This window comes from Sminthopsis crassicaudata, chromosome 5 (genome assembly GCF_048593235.1).
Source record: "Sminthopsis crassicaudata isolate SCR6 chromosome 5, ASM4859323v1, whole genome shotgun sequence".
Classification (NCBI taxonomy): Eukaryota; Metazoa; Chordata; class Mammalia; order Dasyuromorphia; family Dasyuridae; genus Sminthopsis; species Sminthopsis crassicaudata.
Genome location: NC_133621.1, coordinates 10,459,017 through 10,481,425, shown reverse-complemented (window position 1 = coordinate 10,481,425; position 22,409 = coordinate 10,459,017). Strand labels below are relative to the sequence as shown.

Genomic DNA, 22,409 nt, shown 5'->3' with positions numbered 1-22,409 from the left:
TAGGACCGATTGATAGGAAAATATTTTCTTAGGTAATACTCCCTACCTTCTTGATATAGGTGTAGAAGATTAACTATTCTATTACCATTTTTGATGGATTGATAGGTTTGCTGATCTAATCTTTTTTTCATTTTTCCCCTCTTTTAAAATTTTTTTCTAATAAGTTGAAGTTGGGAGAACAAATAGGCAACCTAGGCAATGCAAACAGGAAATCAATAAAAATTTGTCAAAAAGAAAAGTTTTTTCTTTTCCCCATTTGGAATAGTTGTTTATATATAGCTCACATTAAAAACAATGGCCTCCAGATCCAGAACTGACCAGGATGTGAAAGCATTCTAAGAAAAAGCGACCATTCTCCCTCATCCTCCAATAGCCTCCCCCTTTAATTCCCCTAAAAGTTTAATTTTAGAGAATAATCAAATAGTCCTGAATTTTTCTAAGCTCTTCACCTTCCTTCTTCCCTTCCTTCTTCCCCATTCTCTCTCCCTCTTCCTTTTTTTGGAAGTATGCTAGAGATTAACTGCCCTATCTATGCTGACTTCCATCTCAAGGGATGCTGAAAACTTTTGTTGTCATAATTTCCTTGGGAAGTCTGGTAAAATCTACATAGACTTTCTTAGAGTATGATTTTAAATGCACAAAATAGAATACATAATACTATAAACAAAATATATTATATTTCATAGGTAGATTATATTTATATTTTTCTACACACACACATATATATAGATATATCTCTCTCTATATATAAATAAAAGAGAGGTGGAACAGGTAATAGAGGGAGAGTTCCCACACCCTAAGTTATGAATCCCTTTTTTAGAATAAGCCCAAATAAATTCTGTCTCTGCCTCTGTCTCTCACACACACTGCAGTCCATCAAAAGTTTGAAAACAATTTCTTTAATGTTCCATATTTGTAGGTACAGTATTTTAGAACTGAAAAAGACCATAGAGATCAATTAGTTTAAATGCCTCTTTTTACAGATGAGGAAATTGAGGCTCAGAGAAGCATAAGGGATGTTGCCCGGAATACTACTTGCCCTGTGATAGGTTAGAACTTGGTTAGAACCCAAGTTTTAAATCTTCTCTTTAATTACTATTGCTTATCATGAAAGCAAAGGGCGAATCATCTAGGGTAAAAATTATTCCGAACAATTAATGTTTCCAGGCCCTCTTCTATTGCTTCCCTATGGGTTATCTCCTCACTTGACCTATAATATACATAAATATGTTTTTTAAAAAAAAACAGACAATGTTTATGGTTCCTGATCAGTGCAAGGCACCCTCCTATGTCCAGGCAAGATAATGGATTATCTCTTGGTGTCATCAGTTGTAAAATGGGGAGTGTTGCAGGGAGAGGGGTGCCATAAGTCAACAGTGTATAAACAAAGATACAACAAAAATGCCTTTAGACCTTTATATTTTTATTTAAAAACAGACAGGATTCAATCGCAATTAAACATTGATTTTTAGAATGTTCCATCCACGAAACATGGATCTCCCAGTTGTTATAAGCTCTGTTAGAAAAATAAACATCTCACAGGAAACTACAGTGTCAATTCATTAATAAATACCTCAAAATAGAAGTTAGTAGTCAGCTAGAATTAAAAGTCAGGCACATAAATGACATTAGGGGAAGTCAAGGTAGCCATTGCATTTTTTCATTGTCATTAGAATTCTATAATTTTAAATATCATTAAAAGGTTTAAATGAGAAATTTAATAAGGACCTGCTTCTTTTCCTAGGAGCTATTTTAAATTCAAAATTCTTCCATTAGAAAAAATGAAGAGCTATATTAAATTTATTTTTTACAAAGGTAGTATAGGTTAAAAATGTGAAAATTCAATAGACTAAAAGTTAACCTATTGATAATTTAAAGATATTTATAAAAATAATTTTAGAGGTTGAATTTTAAATTCCTTCAAAACAGTGGAAGTTAAAAGTAAAATAGACTTTAATGGCATATTAAATAGAGCTTCAATGAATTTCTGTCCTAATTTGTGCAAATTCTATTTTTCCATAATTTAAAATTCAGACCTCATATCTAGTCAGCATTCATGGTTGTGATAGATGGCCCATCAGTGCTGTATGCTTTTGCTATTGTGTGAATTCAGTCTTGTAGTCAAGACTACACAAGAAGAATCCATAGATGGAATGGAATTTTAATGAAATAAAAAAGAAATATGTCATGGCTAAAAAGGAGCATGAGGTCAATTACAAAGACCTCCTTAATGTCAAGGGAAGAATAATCATTGACCAATGGAAACTGAAATCATGAAGATCAAATTTGGCTGTAATAAAAGGTATAAGAAGACACCCTCCCTGACATATACTCCTTCCTTGAGGTGCACATCTACAAATGTAGAACATTCCACACAATGCCATTTTTAAAATCCATCCATTTTGTTGAGATTTTTTTCTTATTTTCTTTTCATTTTTAATTTTATGGAATTTAAGAAGGGAGGAAAGAGGAAGAAAAAGACAGGGAGAAGTATAGATAATTTAAAACACAAAGCAGAAATGATTTTAAAGAACCAAGTCCAACTGACAAATTCAATTCAATTTGCTAAATATCTATAAAGTACCTGCTACTATCAGGTACTGGGTTAGACACTGGAGATATAAAGATAAAGAAACCATTCTTGCCCTCAAGAAGCTTATATTCTACTGGGGGAAAGCTCTCTTACCCAGAAATGAATTCCAAGAAGTTCATTGGGTAAAGTCACTTTTAGCTTCTTCCTGCCCAGGGCTCCAGTGCATGTAGCCCATGATTCAGGCATTTCAAATAACCTAAATGTGCGTTAGAAGGAAATGATAAACCAGAGTTGTATCTGGACTGAGGTGGGGGGGGAGAAGAGAGAGGGTAGAAAGAAAGGCTGAGGGGAAGACAGGACCAACATACTCGCCCTGAGTACAGATTCTGTCGTACCATGCTGGCTACCTGTCAACAAAATGGAAGACAAGAGAACTGACATGACATGAAGAAGGGACAGAAGACCCAATTTCCAGTTATATTTTGGCTTTCTGATATAATGGGCTGCCCAAGGAAATCTATCTTAAAGTTTATTCATAAATCAGGTACCAAAAGAGCAAATCTTCAACAAAAACTTAGGTGACCTAACCTAACTCTAACTCTAAGTGTGTGCATTCTATAAATAAGACTGGGAAATAGCTTACATTTCTACAGCATGATAGGTTTTGCAAAGAACTGACTATAACCTGGCTTTGGGTCCTGCTTCAGAAGCCAGTGGCCCTTGAAGAAAATGTTTGACTTAGAGACCAACAGAATTTTACCTAGCATTCCCCAAATTCGAGAGGTGTGACTTTGACCTTGAAATGGGAAATTCTGGAAAGCCAATAGATCCAGAAGAGGCCATGTTCTGGAGGAAAAAATGTGCTACTATTGACACCATTCTCTCTCTAATCCAATGTAGCTTCTCCCACAGTCACCTACAATGGCTTCTTTCATAGCAGCCAAGAAGTAAAGACTCCTGGCATTCTATTCCTTCTTCCCATAAGCCTATTCCAGTTCTGTCATGGGCAAACCATAGAATCTGGGAAATATTAGATAAAACCCATCTGGCCTCTTGACCCATTTACTGCTCTAATCTCTGGAATCACTGTCCCTTCTGGGAAAAATCAATTATTTTTTTTTTTCTTATTTGATCCTTACAATAACCCTGAGAGGCAAGTATTATTATTTTTATCCTTTTTTATTGATGGGTTGAGATGCTAAGTGTCTTTCTCAGTCAAATGGTCGCTAAACAAGCATTTATTAAATGCATACTGTGATATACTAGTAAGCAGATGTCCAGTCAAGCCAGAACCAGAACTCAGATTTTATTGATTTGGAGTCAAGCCCTCTCATGCCTCTATTCCTCCCATCTAGAAAATTTATATGGGATCACAGACAATGGAATAGCTCTGAGTCACCTCCTCTCTATTAGGAAAGGAATGACAATCCTTTGCATTATTTTATTCCTCTGAAGTAGTTATCAGGCAGGCTCTGTGGTGACTTTACAAACATCTTGAAGAGAAATCACACTAATTGTCATTCATATAAAAATAGCACCCCTCTCATAGGGCTGCTATGAGGGTCATGTGACACAATAGGGTGTAGCTCAAATATACTTCATATATATACACATATATATGCATATATGTGTATATACATATATATATACACATATATGTATATATATATGTTTATATATGTATATATATGTTTAGGTAGAAAAATAAATAGGTATTCAAGGAAGAAATGACCCTCAAAGTGAATTCTTATGGAGAGGTCTCAATCTCTGAGTTCTTTTAATAATGTTTCTTCACTTGAATCAACTTAAGCTAGAATGAATAACTGAAAAAAATATGTCTCTGATAAAATATTAAGTACAAAAAACAACATTTCCAAGCTGAGCAGTGTAGTGGGAAGAAGATACTGGCTTTGTTACCTGTGTGACCTTGGGCAAGTGACTCTGGACTTACTTTCCTCATCTATAAAATTAAGATGGGGGGAATGGACTGGATTATCCCGGAGGATCCTTTTGTAATCTATGTTTATGATAGTATGTTTCCTTTCCCAAGAAAGGAAGGCAGAGAAAAAGGAGGAGAGGGAGAAGGAGGAGAAGTTACAGAGGAGAGGGAGGAAGGAGAGAGAGAGAGAGAGAGAGAGAGAGAGAGAGAGAGAGAGAGAGAGAGAGAGAGAGAGAGAGAGAGAGACACACACAGAGACAGAGAGAGAGAGAGAGACACACACACAGAGACAGAGACAGAGAGAGACACAGAGAGAGAGAGAGAGAGAGAGAGAGAGAGAGAGAGAGAGAGAGAGAGAGAGAGAGAGAGGAGTAGAAAGGAGGAAAAAGAAGAAGAGGAAGACAAAGGAAGAAGAAGAGGAAGGGAAAGGAGGAGATAAAGGAAGAAGAGGAGGAGAAAGAAAGGGAGAGAACTAAAAATGTAGATTTCTTTGGAACAAATGTTAACTAACCATAGAAGCCTCCCCTAGGAGAATACTACTTTTGGCTGTGCTTGAGAATTGCTCTCTAATGAACTTTCCTTTGGGTTCAGATCAGCTGCCATTGCAGAAATGTAGGCTTGTGGTGAGAATTTTGAGACAAACCTTTCTGGATGCAGTGCTTCACTGGATCTGTAGTAATTAACTCTAAGTCAGAGCTTTCCCCTGAGGATTCCTTTTCCTTTCAAACCCTGGTTCCTTCCCCCGCCCTTTTATGGGTTTATAAGTAACTGAATTGGACAGTTGGACAAAAATCCAATTCTCTTAGGGACATCTGAATTCTTGAGAAAATTTATATTCCTCATTAAGTGACTTTCAGATAACAAACTGAAGCCTGACTGCATCCCTGACAGAATTCTACAATAAATCTAAGTTAAAGGAAACCTAGAATCATATATCTAGAAGATATTTTTGAGGCCACTGTGCACAAGCTTTTCATTTTATAGATGGGAAAATAAAGTTCTGGGGAGGTAAGAGACTTAACTAAGATCACACAGGTAGTAAGTGTTAGAGGCAGAACTTGAACCCACATTCCCTAGGTCTAAAGCCGAAGCTATCCCAAGCTATTCCTGCTGCATGACATTGCTTTATGTAGTGTGTGTGTGTGAGAGAGAGAGGGAGAGGGAGAGGGAGAGGGAGAGAGAGAGAGAGAGAGAGAGGAAAAAATATTTCTATGGACTTATTTATCTGTAGGAACACACACACTGTGCCATACCAAAACATTCTGCAAGGTCTTTATAAAATGAATACAAAATTTTCATTTCAAAGCAAAGGGTTACTTTTCTTTGTTTCTGTTACTCCTCTCCTTTAATCAGAGATACAAAAGTTTTCTGTGGTAATATGAGTAGAAACTAGGCCCTAATTACATATGGTAGTTAATCTAATAATACCCTGTTTTCCCCTCACCTGTTAAATTAATTAAAAAACATGAACATCTTTTAAATCAAAAAAAGTCTAAATAATTTAAGTAAAAACAAAAATTAAACTAATAAATAATTATATATCTAAAAGAACAAGCATTATAGGTAATTATAAAATGGAGACAGTTAAATAACAGCATTTCACTCTTAAGAAAAATGGCTTCCTTTTTCTTCTTCTTCCTTTCTTTCCTCCCTCCTTCCCTTCCTCCTTCCCTTAATTTCTTCCTTCCATCCTTCTTTTTCTTCCTCCCTCCATCCTTCCTTCCCTCTCTCCTTTTCTTCCTTTTTTTCCTTCCCTCCCTTCTTCCCTCCTTTTCTTCCTTCCTTCCTTCACTCTTTTCTTTTCTGACCCCCCTTTTTAATTCCTTATTATATTTGTCAGTTCAATGAAAGTTTTCTGGTGTAGCTGCGTTTTGGTGCTGAGAGTTATTTGAGTCCCAGGCCCCTTCTTCAGAAGGCTAAATTAACACCATTACCACAACTGCCCAGATCTAGGGGATGAATCTAGAAGAGTACAACTGGCTATCAAATCTCACCAGTTTTTACTTTCAATCAAAGTTATAAGTGAGAACATTCTTTATAATAATTGAGAGTTTTGCTCATTTAAGGGATTTAAACTTTTCAAGAAGCCAACCTGGGGAAGAATTCAACAGTTTGACAAAAAAGAATAAACAAAAATCTAAGATGGAAACGTACTCATATTGGGATGCTGTAGAGATACACTTTGGGGGCTTCCCATCTATAATTCTACGTGATTAAAAATAATACCCACACACACATATTTGATACCATTGACATAATGATTGTCTGGAAACAACACCAATTGCCCCAATATTTGGAAACTCTGGAGTGATAAGATCTTAAGCATTTTTCACATGTTCACCAAGAAGGTTGGTTCTGTGCACATGTGGCCATGAGCTCTTGCCTGGACTTTTGTTCAGTTGAAGATCTGAGCTTATTTTAAATAGATCGGGAGAGCGTGAACTTTTTGTCAGGTTGACAAGGAACTAGAATTTAAAGTGACTCTTTTGTTATGTTTGTTCTGGACCTGTGATTTAGCTGGCACAGGGAATGACTAATAGGCAAAATCCCTGTGGCAATGAATTGCTGCATCGGCCCAGCCAACTGGAGACAGAGACAGACTTACAACCTGGGGCCTGGGAGAAGGCAAGTACCTTACCCAATGTCACCCAGCCAGGCTGTTTTGGGGCAGGAACTGAAGCCAGGCTGTCCTGACTCCAAGGATGACTCTATCCACTACACCATTCTGCCTCATTTGAACATGTTTATAAATACATGAAAGTGAAGGTGCTGTTTCCAGTGAGGAAGTTATTAAGGAGGTAAACAAACCGGTAGGAAGTTTAAGATAGTGGTAAATTCCTTTTGTTAAGAATTATGACTTGAAAGATGCTGAGGTTTTTTCCAATTCTCAAAGTCTGTGATTATCCAAGAGTTTCTCATATATTACAAGTTTTTTGGGGGGCACATGTTTCCCTTATCTCCTTAATTTTATGCATTATTATATATATGTATATATTATATATGTTACTATATGCAATTGTATGTATGTAAATATATGCATACACATACACATATATACATATATACTACCTCTGATAAGGAAATTAAAAAAAAACTATTATATTTTAATATTAATTTAAAAGATTTAGGAGGTAGCTTATTGTACCAAAAGAGAGAGAGAATAAAATAATGAGATTGAGAAGACTTGTGACCTAGATCATATCATCTCTTTGGTTCTTCCAATTTCTAACCAGCAAAATATAGAAAAGGAAGAGAAAGTCCAACTACAGAATCTCTAATATCCTATGGGTTTTTTTTTTTTAAAGAATCTTTCATAAGAAAAGGAAGCTCAGATCCTATTTCGACAGTAGGGAACATCATCAGTCCTCTGGGTAGTTTAGCATACTGATGGGAAAAAATATTGAAATCCAGTTTATATGGCAAAAGTTGACTATTATTTTCTTAAGTAAAATTTTTAAAAGATGCAGTCACTGGCTACTTTGCCTGAAGCACAATTTTCAGGTAAACTGTTGAGGTTCAATTTCACCTTCAGGGCAAAGGAAAGTCTAGTTGATTAGGTAACCCCAAAGCAATGGGAAATGAAGGGATGGCATCCCACAGGAAACGGAAACTTCTATACTGGGTCTTTTGATCTACCATTTAGTTATTCCCAACAAGAAAATAAAAAAAAAAAAAGACAATGAAATTGACACTCAATATCCTTGGTTTTCCCAGTGGCAGTAGCTAAGCACGTCCTTGATCCAGTAATCTGTGACATGCATCAAAATGAAAAGCTCAAAAAAAAATGAGGAGAAACCTCTGGAATTAGAGTTTGTTAAAAACAACAACAACAACAATAACCCCCAAACAAAAGACACTTAGATAAACAAACAAGCAACAGTAAACAACAACACAGCAACAACACCATCCTAGAGTTTAGAAAGCAAAATCACTTACTATGAGATGAAGGTTACACTGACCTACCACCAATTATCTACCATCACCTATCACCCAAATATCAAGATATAGAGTAAACATTTCATTCTGGATGTTTCCACTGTTCACTTCAATTCAGTCCAACTTGCAAGCATTCTTACTGAATGCCGGGCTGTGGGCCAGGCATTAGGATCCAGAAAAAAAATTTAAAGTAGTGCTGGCCCTCAAGGAGTTTACATTCTACTTGAAGTTCAAATATATATAAAAAAAAGTGTAAACACCTGGTAAATGGAATTAAAATAAAAACCACTTTTCATTTGGAAATTTGGTGATGAATGACTATAACCCGAGAAAGGACTGTACCCTTGTAGTATACAGTGACGCCAGAGTCATCTCACAAAGATTGTCCTTTCCAGCAGGGAAAAGGGATGGAGGTTAGCTACCTGTAAAGTGAGATCAGTGCTGTTCAGATCTACATTCTATGCTGTAACTAAATAAGTTATATATTACATTAAAGTGCTACGACAACACTAGTCTCGAACAGTAGTAAGCCACATTTCTCTTTCAAAAAATCAGCAGCTATCACATCCAACGGCCACGTCCCAATATGGAAGTTTCTGCCACTAACGGTGTGACTGAAGAACGTTTGGGCATCTCCTGCGACTTTTCAATGTGAAGACTTCTTTTTAAGAGTTGGTCATGGAGAAGGTTTCTAATGGAGCCCCCATTCCTTTAGAAGTTGCACTTAAAAGTTTCGTGAGGGTGCAATTTACTGATGTCGATGTTTATCTCTTCGGGTTTATCACGGCGATATGTGACCGTGTGCGTGCAAACTGCAGGCAGAAACATCTTATCCTTCGGGAAGAAACCATAGGGATATCAATGAAAAACTGGGATATTCTCTGCAAAAACTCAATGTACATCCCCGCATCCCATCACCCCAATGCCTTTTCCAAAGCTAATTACCTTCTTTGATGTGGACACTCGGTAACTGGCAGATTTCACTTTATTTCTGGTCCTTTGGAGGATGATCTGTCTGATGATGAGAACCTTCAATAATCCAATAAGGAATGTGATGATGAAGATGATGAAAAATATTCGAAAGTGGCTTGGGCTAGAGAAACATTCTGCAAAGGGGAAACAGAAAGTTGAAGCTTGAGGGCCATGAAGACATCAAGAGATGCTACTAAGTCAATTTTTTTTTTTTTGCTTTTTCACCTGAATGTGAATAAAGCAAGTTTATCTATCCCACATGCACCTCATCCATACACATATGTAGTTTCAATTCAGACAAGCAATCATTTAAGGCACCTACTATGTTTTAACCACTCTACAAACCCATGTATCAGTCAATACTAAGGCCGAAACAGAATGAGATGAAGGTTATTATATTTAATAGGTGAGCAATACTAGATAAGTTTCCCTTAAGCTTTCTGAGACTTCCATTTTATTATTTGTAAAATGAGTAGATGGGGCTAATGTCTCCTATATCTAGTTCTGAGACCTTGAGAGTCTGTCCTTTACAACCTTTACCCTAAATTCAGGAGAAAACGTGGGTCAAGAACAGTGACAACAATCAATAAAAAGGGACATATCATGTTAATACTATTGTTATCCATGTACTTCCAAGAGATGAGGGGAGGATCCCGGCCATGTTGACCGGGCAGGGTTTACAGGGAGGAAGACAGGGACAAGGCTCCACAGATGGGAAAGCATAGATGGATCCCTATCTGACTTATTAGAAGGAACATCCATGTGGAGGAAGTCACAGATCCATGGAAATTTTAATAAAAGTCATCTGTTAGAGAAGGCTCTCCACAGTCATGGAGATCATATCTTTCCAACATTTCTCTTTTACAGAATCAGCTGCACATGCCTGAGGCTTTCAACTAAAATTGATGTTAATTATGACCAAATGACAGCATTTGTGACGGTTGTTGATGTTCTGGTGAGTACACAATTACGTAAATACAATCTTGACAATTCTGGAGATTAGAAATTCTCACTGGTTTCTCTAGCTGTGTATTCTCCCTATTTGTTCTGCTTCAGTCATATGAAATAAAGTTAATATCCGAAGAAGCCAAATCAGCACTATTAGAAAAGATTTCTCTAAAAATCTCCCTTGAAATCGCTGTGTCGGTCTTCATTAGTGTTGGCTTCTCCAGTAACTGGGAGGATCTCATTAGGTCCTGCCTGCCAAACCCAGTTCTCTTTGTTCTTTGTCTTTCACTTTTTCTTTGGCAAGAAATGAATTTTTGTTATTTTTTTAAGCATTCACAATCTATTCTTTCAAGAGCAAATGAATACTAACTGGAAAGGAGTCTGCTGTGTCAAGAAGCTAGCCGCGCCGAGCCTCCAATTTAGGACCAAACATTTGGCGTATCTTGTTTGGCAGGTTTTGTGAGGCTCCCGAGCCAGGGCCATCACCCAGATACTCTGAGGAGACGGTTTCATAATACTCTGAGAACCCAGAGGTGGCGTGGAATCCCCCAGAGTGCCCTGAGTTAACTGCTTATCCTGCCTATCCTCTGGGTGAATTCTTGAGTTTCTGGGGGTCCGGGGTTGAGGTTTACTTACTAACTAGACTTCAAGCAAAAACCAGACCACTCTTTGCTGTGTATACTATAGAGGGGGAATCCTTTCATATAGAAATGACACTCATTGTTTCCTAAGATCTCTTCCAATGGATCTATGATTCTGTGATTTTCCCCCTTTCCCCTTGAGAGACTCAAGGGAGAGGATCAATCCTAGCCAGCACAACATGGAGTCAAACCAAACATAGATAGTTTAGGATCTTGAATTATGGGTAATTTCCCTGAATTCTTTGAAATGAATCAGAACACAGTAAAAACAAGATTAATCCCAAATTATTTGGGATTACTTATGATGATCAACTAAAAGACTCAGCTATTCTGAATAACACAATGATCCAAAATAATTCCAAAGGAGGACCCATGATGAAAAATACTCTATCTTCCGAGAGATAATTGTTGGACTCTGAATGTAGGTTGAAACAGACTTTTTAAACTTTATTTTTCTGGTTTTCATTTGCAACATGGCAAGTGTGAAAATGTTCTGTATAACTTCATATGTATAATTAATATTAAATTGACTTCTTAAGGAGGGGAGAAAAGGCAGGTAGGAGGGAGAGGATTTAGAGATCAAAATTGGAAATTACTATATCAAAAACTGTTTACATCTAATTGAGAAATATTTAATAAAATAAATAAAGATGTTAAAAAATAAATCACAATTCAGCAGTAAGGGAAGGGTTGCCTTATCACTGGGCCGTGATTGGCTGCAGCCCAGGGCCTTTGCAAATCCCTTTTAAGAGTAGGAAAGGGATATGGTTAATGGCTGATAGGAAGGAGTGTGCCAAAGTTTGCATGTGATGCTTGATTATACCCTAAGTGACAATTAGCTTTAGTCTCTGAGCTTTCTTTGGGCATGCACATCCCTTCAATCTATGACCCTACAATAATAACAGGCATCTAATAAGTGACATTTCAAGTTTGCAAAGCACTTTATACAAATGAGCTCATTTAATACTCCTAACAACTCTGGGAATTATGTAGGATCTTTGTTATACAAATAAGAAAACTGGGGATTAAGATGAGTGACTTGTCCATATTCCACAGATAATGGATTTCAGAGATGGGATTTGAAACATGTCTTTGTGAATCCCAAGCCATGGATTTCTCCATACAGGAAGGAAGTGCTTTAAAATGCTCACTGAATCAACACGAAACTGACTGGTGTTTCTCTATAGTATGTAAGCTCCTTGGACATTGGGCCCCTGGGTCAAAATAGTCACTTAATAAGTGCTTGCTAAATGAAGACATGTTATATTTGTCAATAGATTGTAACCTCCTTGAAGGCAGAAACTTTGATTTTTTTCCCCTTGAAATGAATATTGATAAATTGGTTAATAGAAGTTGTCGTGCTTGGTAACCAGCTCTTTTACTGATATCTTATTTGGTTCCTGTTCCTGGATTGGAATCCTGCCTGATTTATAACCTCAAGACAAGGAAACCCACTGAATTAAGGCAGGTTGGAGGGGAAATTGTAGTATATGCCAGAGCAAATGAGTGCTCTTTCCTTGTGGGCCCTTTGGTAATGAGCAGAGAGCAGGACTGCATTAGGGGTAGAAGACATTTTCTTAGCTTGAACAGGAGACCTTTAGGATATTGTTAGGAAGGTTATCCATGCGGCTTTGGCTTCCCCCTTGGGGTGGGGTGTCAAGCAACAGCTTTTGCCCATGGCTTGTCAAGAAGAAGCTTTCTGTGGTCACATGAGCCAGGAATATTTGCTTACTTGGTATAATAAATGGCATGGTAATGACCATGAGCTCTGATCTCTGTGTTCTGAACGATAGAAGGTCCAGCTGGAGGCAGATGGAGCTCGTCTTGGAGCCAAGTGCATATTGGGAAAGCTCAGGAGCAGGCTAAAGGCTTGGGGGAGAGGATGTGCCGAGCAATATCTCGGAGCAGAGGGCCAGCAATGCCGTAACACCATGAATGGTGTTTACTTAGTGCTCAAAGGCAGGCGAAACTCTTTGTAAACAACCTCACAAGAACCTAATGCAGGCCTAGAGAGAGCCAGTCTGACATAATGGATAGAGTGCTGAGCTTGTAGCTCTGAAGGCCCAGGGCCCAAGCTTGCCTCAGACACCCCCATTAACCCTTAGCAAATCACTCAATCTCTCTCTACCTTGGCTTGCCCATATAAAAATGGAATTAATAATACTTATTTCACAGAATTTTTAAGAGAAAGTTTTAAAAATGGTATAAAGGGCTTTGCAAACCTAAATATGTTACACGGCAACTATTTTCATGTTTATTTTTCCTCTTCATTTTATAAGTGAGGAAATAAGTGTACAGGGTCACTTAGGTGTCCGAAACAGAAAGCAAATTCAGGTTTATTAATGTCTAGGCCAGTATTCCAGCTCGTGTGTGTTTGTGTGTGTGCATGCATACATATGTGTACTTGTGTATAACTGAGTAACTGAAGGTAACAGAAGGTCAAGGTTTTCTAGTCTTTATGAATCAGTAAAACCTAAGATGAGTCAGCTCTGAGCAGAGTCCTTATATTTTCTAGCATGGAACTGCACATTCTTTTTTTGGACAAGCTTATTAGTTCATTGGCTATTGTTCACTCACAGGCAAAATGAAGTTTTAAGAAAAATGATGCATTGAGAAGACTACTGGAAGTTCTGGGTTGAAATTTTGGCTCTTCTATTTACTACGTGCATGACTTTGGAAAGCAATCTCCTTTCTTTGATGAGCTATTTTCTCTTTTGTAAAAGAAAAGGGGGGCTAGCCTTGACACCCTTGAGATTCCTTCTAATTCTAGAGACACATTCCATGGCCCTAATGGCATATCAGACAATTTATTTGGCCACATCTCAGGGGAATTGGACTTATCAATGGACTTATTAAGTGTCTGTTCCAGGACCCCAAGACAGAAAGTCCTTGCTCTCCAGAAGCTAGAGTTCCAGCAGAGCAGGTAAGCATATAGCACTGTATATAACGGATACTCAATATATGCTTGTTGTCTCGTCTTCCCATTAATGTGGCAATCCACATAAAGAGTTGGGATGGCAACCAAAATTCTCCACTCTGACCCAGCCCAAATCTTTGCTAATGGCCAAAAGGGTCTTTTGGAAGACATTCAAAATAAGGCACTTCCTGGGATGCTCTTTTTTGTACTTTTCTCAGCACCCACTCCATTTAACACGGTAATGAATAAATAAATGCATGTTGATGGTGTGGCTTAGGCGTATGGCCTTGTCTGGGAGATTAGAAGGTCCTCGCCAGCCCCGTGAACCAATTAGGATGAAATAAGGTGTGATTTACCTTCTATTTGGCCAATATAATGGGCTCTTGGAGGACACGAGCCTCTGCATTGATCAATAATAGCTTGAGATAAATTGTTGTGAGGATGGTAGCATTGGACACAATTCCTGCAAAGCAAGAACAAAAGTAGTAATGTTTACACATTTAGAAAAAATTCCACTGCTGGGTTTTTCTTAAGAGATGAGGTCATTAAGAGAGCGCAACTTTGGTATCATGGCTTCCTGATGCCTGAAATAAAGCAAAAAAAATTATTTGTAATCAGGAAAACATGTAGGATCAGGGCTCCATTTTACATCTAAGTGACCTAAATGACCTGACTTATATGAGGATATGAAGAAAAAGAGTTCTTGTGGGAGACCATGCTTTGCCAGATGATTACTCATTGAGAAGAAAAATAGTCACAAAAAAGATCCTATCACCTCCTAAAACTCGAGAAATAGGTATTGACACATTACTATTTTACTTTTCTTTTAAGATCCCACTCAGTTTCTGAGACCTCCAAGAAGACTGGGGGTCCTTAGTATTCCCTCCCTCCTCCTTATTATCATGCCCTAACTCTTCTGTGTAGATTTCACAATTTTTCCTTTTCTTTCTTTCTTTTTATCTTTCTCTGTTCTTTCTTTCTTTTTTTTTTTTTGTATTAACACAGTCTTTGACACTTAGTAAATATTAATGAAAGGCTGGTATATTAAACTGAATTTCCAGCTTGATATGAATGAGACCAATCCTTCAGAAAGATGTGCAGGTCAAATGAATTTCTATGGGAGAAGTTGAAATAAAAGTATTCTGAAAACAGGGCCGGCCATCAAATAAATATCAAAAAACCAGATTCCTAGCAGAGGAGATCTTTGGGGATGAGTGATCTAATCTTTGCCTCTGATAGAGAAGGATCATGGTCTATGAGGTCTAAAGAAGGAAGGGACCTTATTTTAGAAAAGGGAAGGGCCTAAAATCATGGAGGAAGTAAGTGGGACTGGGATTTGAATTGAGGCCCTTTGTCTTCAAAGTCGGAGCTCTTTTCTTTCCTCCCTCAGGAAAAGCCTTTAGTGCCCAGACTTCTTCAGGTGATCTGAGTAAATGCTTCTCAGTTCCCACTGATCCTGTTTAGTTTCTGAGATCAGAGGAGATGGATATAGTTAAGACTGGCATAGCTGTAGATATTCAGGTGAGTATGGCTATAAAAAGAGAATTATTAAATTATTAAATAGAACCATTTCATTTATTTATTTATTAAATACATTTCATTTATTTACTTATTAAATAAATCATTTCTTTCTTTATTAAATAGATCATTTATTTATTAAATAAATCATTAAGGTTCTTAGCCATTATTTTTATATTTTAAAGAGTCATACTTCATTATGGCTTTGATATTTCCATACAAGCATTTATTAAGTACCTACTATGTGCCAATGCTGTGCTAAGCTCTTTATGCATTTTCTCTGTAAAGGAAGGTACTATTGCTATTTCTACTTTGCAGATGAGGAAACTGAGTCAAACAAGGGTTGAATTACTAGCCTGTATTTGAACTCAGGTCTTCCAGTGCCAAGCCTAGCACTCTATCCAGCATTCTATCTCACTTCCTCTTAAAGCTTTTCCAAGAGGATCATGGCCAAACAAGTGGGCCAGACCCATCCATGGACAAGAAGCAGAACAGCCTCACCAAGGAAGCCCATCATTACATTGACTACAAGGTGTCACTGCTGTGACTGTAACAACTCTCAAAGTTCAAGTCAAGGAAACATTGTATTCTCAGCTGTTGCGGGCTTTAGGCTCCCCCAAACAAACCATATCCCAGGCATTTGAAAAACCCCAGAATCCTAAGTTTATTTGGCAAGAGTTTGTTTGTGTCTTCATCTCATTGAGGTTTTAGTCAAAGCTCATGGGCTGAGCCATGGGATTCGGCATCAGCAAGATTTGGATTGTCCTCTTTCCTGAGCTATTTGCTAGCTGGAGGTCCCTGAAGCTTTTTGTCTCTGAATATTCATCTATAAGAGGGAGGTTTGACCAGATGGCTTCCATGTCCTTTATAGCCCTATGAGTCTATGAAAATTAACAGCACAATTTATGGGACTGTGTCATGTGTCCTGTCCTAAAACTGGCACTAAACCATTACTACTTGGTCCTCACTTCTGGCAATGGCCAACTTCATGACACAGTAGAAGCATTATCTTGGGACTTACATTCAAACTCCTTTGAAATTTCCTGAATGACTTTGGTCAAACCTCTTTAACTCCTTATACTTCAGTTTTCTCATTTGTAAAATAAGGGTTTTGAACTAGTTGACTTAGAAGCCTTATCCATCTCAAGAGGAATGGGTAAAGCACTGTTCTGGAGTCAGAGTTCAAATCCAAGCTCAAATATTTGCTAACAGCATGAATTTGGGGACCTAATTTCTCTCTGCCTCAGTTTCTTTATTTTATTTTTATTTATTTAGCTTTTTAAAAAAATATATGCATAGTTTTTAATATTCAAAACCTTGTATTCCAAATTTTTCTTCCTCCTTTCTCCCCATCCCCTCCCTTAGATGACAAATAATCTGTTAAAATATGTAATTCTTCTATACATAATTCCACAATTATAATGATGCACAAGAAAAATCAGATCTAAAAGTCAAACAATGAGAAAGAAAAAAAAAAGCAAGTGAAAGCAATCAAAAGGTAAAAATATTATGTTGCGATCTATACTCAGTTCTCATAGTCCTCCTCTCTTGGGGTGCAGAAGGCTCTCTCACAAGTCTATTGGAATTGGTCTAAATCACCTCACTGCTGAAGAGAGCCACATTCAACAGAATTGATCATCATAAAATCTTGTTGTTGCTGTGTACAATGCTCATTTGGTTCTACTCACTTCTGACAGTATGAGTTCATGTAAGTCTTTCCAGGTTTTTCTGAAATCAACCTGCTGATTGTTTCTTATGGAACAATAATATTCCATAATATTCATATACCATTACTTATTCAGCCATTCTCCACTTGTGGGCATCCACTCAACTTCCAGTTCCTCACCACTACAAAAAGCGACCTCAGTTTCTTCATTTGTAAAATAGGAATAATATTTCCTATTTAGGATGGTTGTGAGCATTAAATAAACCTAATAGTATAATATAAATGCTAACTATTAAGAGTATTAGTTTGTACTTAGAGGTTAATTTTATTGCTAATGTGTTGTACATAGCCACTGTCATCATCACAACAAATCTAAGAAGTTATTGATGAGGGTATTCATGAATTTTAGATTGGGAGAAAAGCTTCTAATTGGGAGAACAGCTTCTAATATATGGTTTATTGAGTTACAGCTGAGTTGACTTCTCATTTGATTTATATCAACAAAGATGTAATGGCTATTTATGCTCCAAGTACTCAAGATAATGAAAGCCAAAAATACAATACTCTCTTTACTCAAGAAGATTAATTTGTCCTGATATTTTAAGGCACTTATTGTTAAAGAAGCTCTATAAAATAAGAGAAAATTTGGATGCTTTCAAATGGCACAAGGCACAAGGCACATGAGGAGTAGGATGGCGATTTTGGAACCTACCGGTTTTCATCACAGGCTGTATCACAGGTGGGGCAATATTCACAGAAACGGCCAACAATCCGAGGATCGGTGCATTCGCACTTCCCACACACACAAGCTCCTCTCCCACTGCACACCTGGCCCTTGGAATTGACACAATGTTGGGCAGAGGAGGATGGACATTGGCAACGGTCTCCTTCCCAACCATGGAAACACTTGCATCGACCTCCTTCACATTCCCCATGCCCTGTGAGGAAAAATAAATTAGGACATAAGTTCTGTTCTCTCTGGCTTTAGGAATAATTCCAAGACATTTATTCCCTTGTATACTCCATGGAAACCCAATGACAGGAAGATGAATGAAGCCAGCCTTCTTTACTATTGGCCTAGCATCAATATTTGCTAGGTCTAGAGAGTGTCTGTTTCCAAGGCCATTCAACCAGGAGTAATCTCATCCTACTTAATGTATTGTGTTGACAAGCGTGAAGTCAACTCTCCGTTAGGTTGGCATCAAGGCTGTTTCTTTCTGGGCCTGTTGGAGTCATTTAGACTCTGCCTCGGCTCAGAATGAGATCTCCTAGACTACTTGATTGGCACTGAATCCTACTTTCGAAATTAAAAAAAGAAAACAAAATACAAGTTTACCAACAAGATCCTGAACTCATGTTAATTATCTGAATTATAACCTGAAAAGTCAGGACATTCAGTTAAAGGTCTCCACGGTATATAGTGTTATATGTAATGTTTGCCAGGAACTGAGAAGACAGGTCCATGAGTCCATGAGTCAGACTTTGTTGGCATCTGGGGATAGATTCTGCAAGTTCTCTGGTTATTGGTTAAGCCTGCTGGGAAACAAAGTTAACTCAGAGAGAATAATAGCTTATTATTAGACTAAGTCCATTTGTTACAGCCAAAAGCCAATAGGGCAATGTTCATACCCACCCACTCTCAACTCTGATATATGCTTTTTTGTTTGAGTCTGTGTCATTTCCAGAGTTTAAAGTCTTAATCTGGGCCACTTGCTTGTAAATGTGAAACACTGGTTACAGAAAAGACTTTATGGAAGAGGGGATGGTCAGCAACTTAAAAACAAAATAAAACAACTTTAAATATATGCCCTCCTGGCAGTGGGTTAAGTTATATTGTACCTCATTTGTATAGGGAAGACAGTACATTGATATTTGAGGCTGAAGAGAAAATAGTAGTGGTTGAAATCAGATTTAGGGTGGGACCACTGAAGCAGTATCCTAGAGTTCAAATTTTGAAGGTGCTGACAGTATTTATACAACTTTATAGAAACAATTACAATGATCAAGTAGTTAGCAAAATACTCAAATGCCCCAAGGAATCTGTGATCCCATTGATTTTGAGGTTTCTTCCAACAATGTGATTTGCAATCAAGAGTTGTTTCCTGATTTTGTGCAGCTGCCATCTTTGTCTTCTTATAAGTTTACCATATAAAAGTCCACCTAGCATGCTGGTGGCCTTCTTGCTAACCAAATGGGGCACTCTAGCCATCCACTTGTCATCCTTCATTCTTGTCATATGATGAAGATAATGATGACAGTGATAATAACTAAATAATAATAGCTAACACTTAAATGGCACCAGCTGTGCCATATGTAGAAGACACTGTACCAAGTATCTTACAAATATATTTGTCTGCTCCTCACAACAAACTGAGGGGGAGGGATGGTTATTATCTCCATTTTGCAGGCAAGGAAACTGAGTCAAATCGAAGTTGTGACTTTCTCAAGGTCACATATTATAAAAATTGGAGGTGAAATTCAAATTCAAACTTTCCTGATTCCATGTATAGTGCTCTACCACTGTGTGACTAGTTGACCAAATCAATTGCCCAATCATTCAGATAAAAACATTATCAATCCTTTCCTTTCATTTTTCAGAGCTCCTCATTGGTTGTATATTGCACCTTACATTCACCACATATCACTCTATTTCCCTTAGGAGTGACTATCATTTTAAATTATTTAAAGACTTGAATTTTTTTTTTTTGCTTTCATGCAAAGCTTGGGGATATTTAAAAAAAATAACAATACTACAGTTGGCTGAAGGTGATCTGGCTGGCTCTTGTTCAATTCTGGACCCAACATAATCTACATAAAACATACAGGATGATAGACATGTTCTGTAGGTTCCCCACTCAAATCCATGTTATAATCTGGAAATAGTCATTCTTCAATCAGTTTGATTTTTTTTCTTTTCTGCTTGGATGATCAGGCCAAATTCATTTGAGAGATTATAGATCTATTCTCAAGAGCTCTGCAGGTTTCTGAGGCTTGACATAATTAATAATTATAATTAATAATTAAACCTACGAGATGATAATCTCATGCTTCTCAAGAAATATGATCCAAATATGATGGAACCACTATGCTTGATGGAGAAAAAGGTTTTTTTGTCATGAATCTTACAAATATTTTCCATTTTTCTTTCTCATAGTACTTCTTTCCTTTTCATCCTTATATGTCCTTGGGATGACTTTTGTTTACTTGCATATCTTACCAAACTTTTTTTTTCTTTTGTTTTTTCTTTTTCTTTTTTTAAAATTTTATAATTATAAAAATTTTTTGACAGTATATGTGCATGAGTAATTTTTTATAACATTATCTCTTGTATTCATTTTTCTAAATTTTCCTCTCCCTCCCTCTACTCCCTCCCCTAGATGACAGGCAATCCCATACATTTTACATGTGTTACAGTATAACCTAGATACAATATATGTGTGTAAATCCAATGTTCTTGTTGCATGTTAAGTATTAGATTCCGAAGGTATAAGTAACCTGGGTAGATAGACAGTAGTTCTAACAATTTACATTCACTTCCCAGTGTTCCTTCTCTGGGTGTAGTTGTTTCTGTCCATCATTGATCAACTGGAAGTGAGTTGGATCTTCTTTATGTTTAAGATATCCACTTCCATCAGAATACCTCTTCATACAGCATTGTTGTTGAAGTATACAGCGATCTTCTGGTTCTGCTTATTTCACTTAGCATCGTAAGTCTCTCCAATTCCTCCTGTTGGTCATTTCTTACAGAACAATAATATTCCATAACATTCATATACCATAATTTACCCAACCATTCTCCAATTGATGGACATCCACTTATTTTCCAGTTTCTAGCCACTATGAAAAGGGCTGCCACAAACATTTTGGCACATACAGGTCCCTTTCTGTCTTTAGTATCTTTTTGGGATATAAGCCCAGTAGTAGCACTGCTGGATCAAAGGGTATGTACAGTTTGATAACTTTTTGGGCATAGTTCCAAATTGCTCTCCAGAATGGCCGGATTCTTTCACAACTCCACCAACAATGTATTAGTGTCCCAGTTTTCCCACATCCCCTCCAACATTCATCATTATTTGTTCCTGTCATCTTAGCCAATCTGACAGGTGTGTAGTGGTATCTCAGAGTTGTCTTAATTTGCATTTCTCTGATCAGTAGTGATTTGGAACACTCATATGAGTGGTTATAATTTCAGTTTCATCATCTGAGAATTGTCTGTTCATATCCTTTGACCATTTATCAATTGGAGAATGGTTTGATTTCTTATAAATTAGGGTCAGTTCTCTATATATTTTGGAAATGAGACCTTTGTCAGAACCTTTAACTGCAAAAATATTTTCCCAATTTGTTACTTCCCTTCTAATCTTGTTTGCATTAGTATTGTTTGTACAGAAACTTTTTAGTTTGATGTCTTACCAAACTTAAACAACAACAACAAACAAATGAGTTTTGACTTTCATTGTTTCTCCCTGCTTTATGAGCAATTGTCTAATCTTTTTCACGAGATTTTACAAACAAGTCTGTGTTCTAACCAAGTACTGCCTTCAGTAGTCATCTTTCCCTTTGGCAGGTAAAGTAGATGTTGCTAAGTAAGGCTCTTTCAAGGCTTTTAAAAATTCCTTTGTTGTGGCAATTAATTTATATTGGTTAAACTTCTGGTTGAAATTATTATAATCAGTGTGGATATCTCTTCTGTTGTCTGTTTTCCATGTTTTTGTCAATCATTTGTATAAATAGTATATGATTAAGATGTTTCAAATGTAAGTCAAAGATTTTTCTCATTTTCTTCTTACTTTTTACTTAATCTTAGTCTTGACAAATTGATGGTTTTCCTGGTCATGGACAGTTCCCTCAGGGCCTACCAATAACAAATCTTTTTTTTTTGATTATTAAATTATGGTCTACTTAATATATAGTATTAGAAGGTATATGCTATGGCTTGGTCCAACCAACTGTTTTCTTGAAGAGAGCACTTGTCTTATAAATGCAAAGCAAGAGATTTGTAGACATTCTTCTTGAGCCATCTGTTTTATATATATATATATATATATATATATATATATATATATATATATATATATTTCCTCTTCCTCTTCTTTTCTTACTTTAGCTTTGAAATGAGCAAGTATTAGAGTATATGTTGACTTAATTTGTAGGGTGTTAAAATTGTTTTTGTAGAATTTCTCTACTACTTGATCTTCAGCAAATACCTGTATCTATATCTATCTATATATATCTACATAAAAGCTACAATTACTTTTGGATTGGGCTTTCTGCAAATATTTACCATTAATATTGCAATATATGTTGGCTAAATACCCCATGAAGCAATGCTTCATGTT

The 22,409-nt window shown here is 36.9% G+C and overlaps 1 protein-coding gene across 2 annotated transcripts in view; it reads right to left on the bottom strand.

Moving 5' to 3' along the window:
• Positions 1 to 1,404: 1,404 nt before the first annotated feature.
• The window catches only part of ITGB8 (integrin subunit beta 8), a 119,372-nt gene continuing 98,367 nt past the window's right edge, over positions 1,405 to 22,409 (bottom strand). For both annotated transcript variants that reach the window (XM_074268496.1, XM_074268497.1), the window contains 4 exons: positions 17,783 to 18,008; positions 14,243 to 14,349; positions 9,354 to 9,514; positions 1,405 to 9,242 (listed from right to left, as the gene is read on the bottom strand). In XM_074268496.1, the coding sequence (XP_074124597.1) occupies positions 9,120 to 9,242; positions 9,354 to 9,514; positions 14,243 to 14,349; positions 17,783 to 18,008 (617 nt within the window). In that variant the 3' untranslated portion in view covers positions 1,405 to 9,119. The remainder of the gene's footprint in view (positions 9,243 to 9,353; positions 9,515 to 14,242; positions 14,350 to 17,782; positions 18,009 to 22,409) is intronic.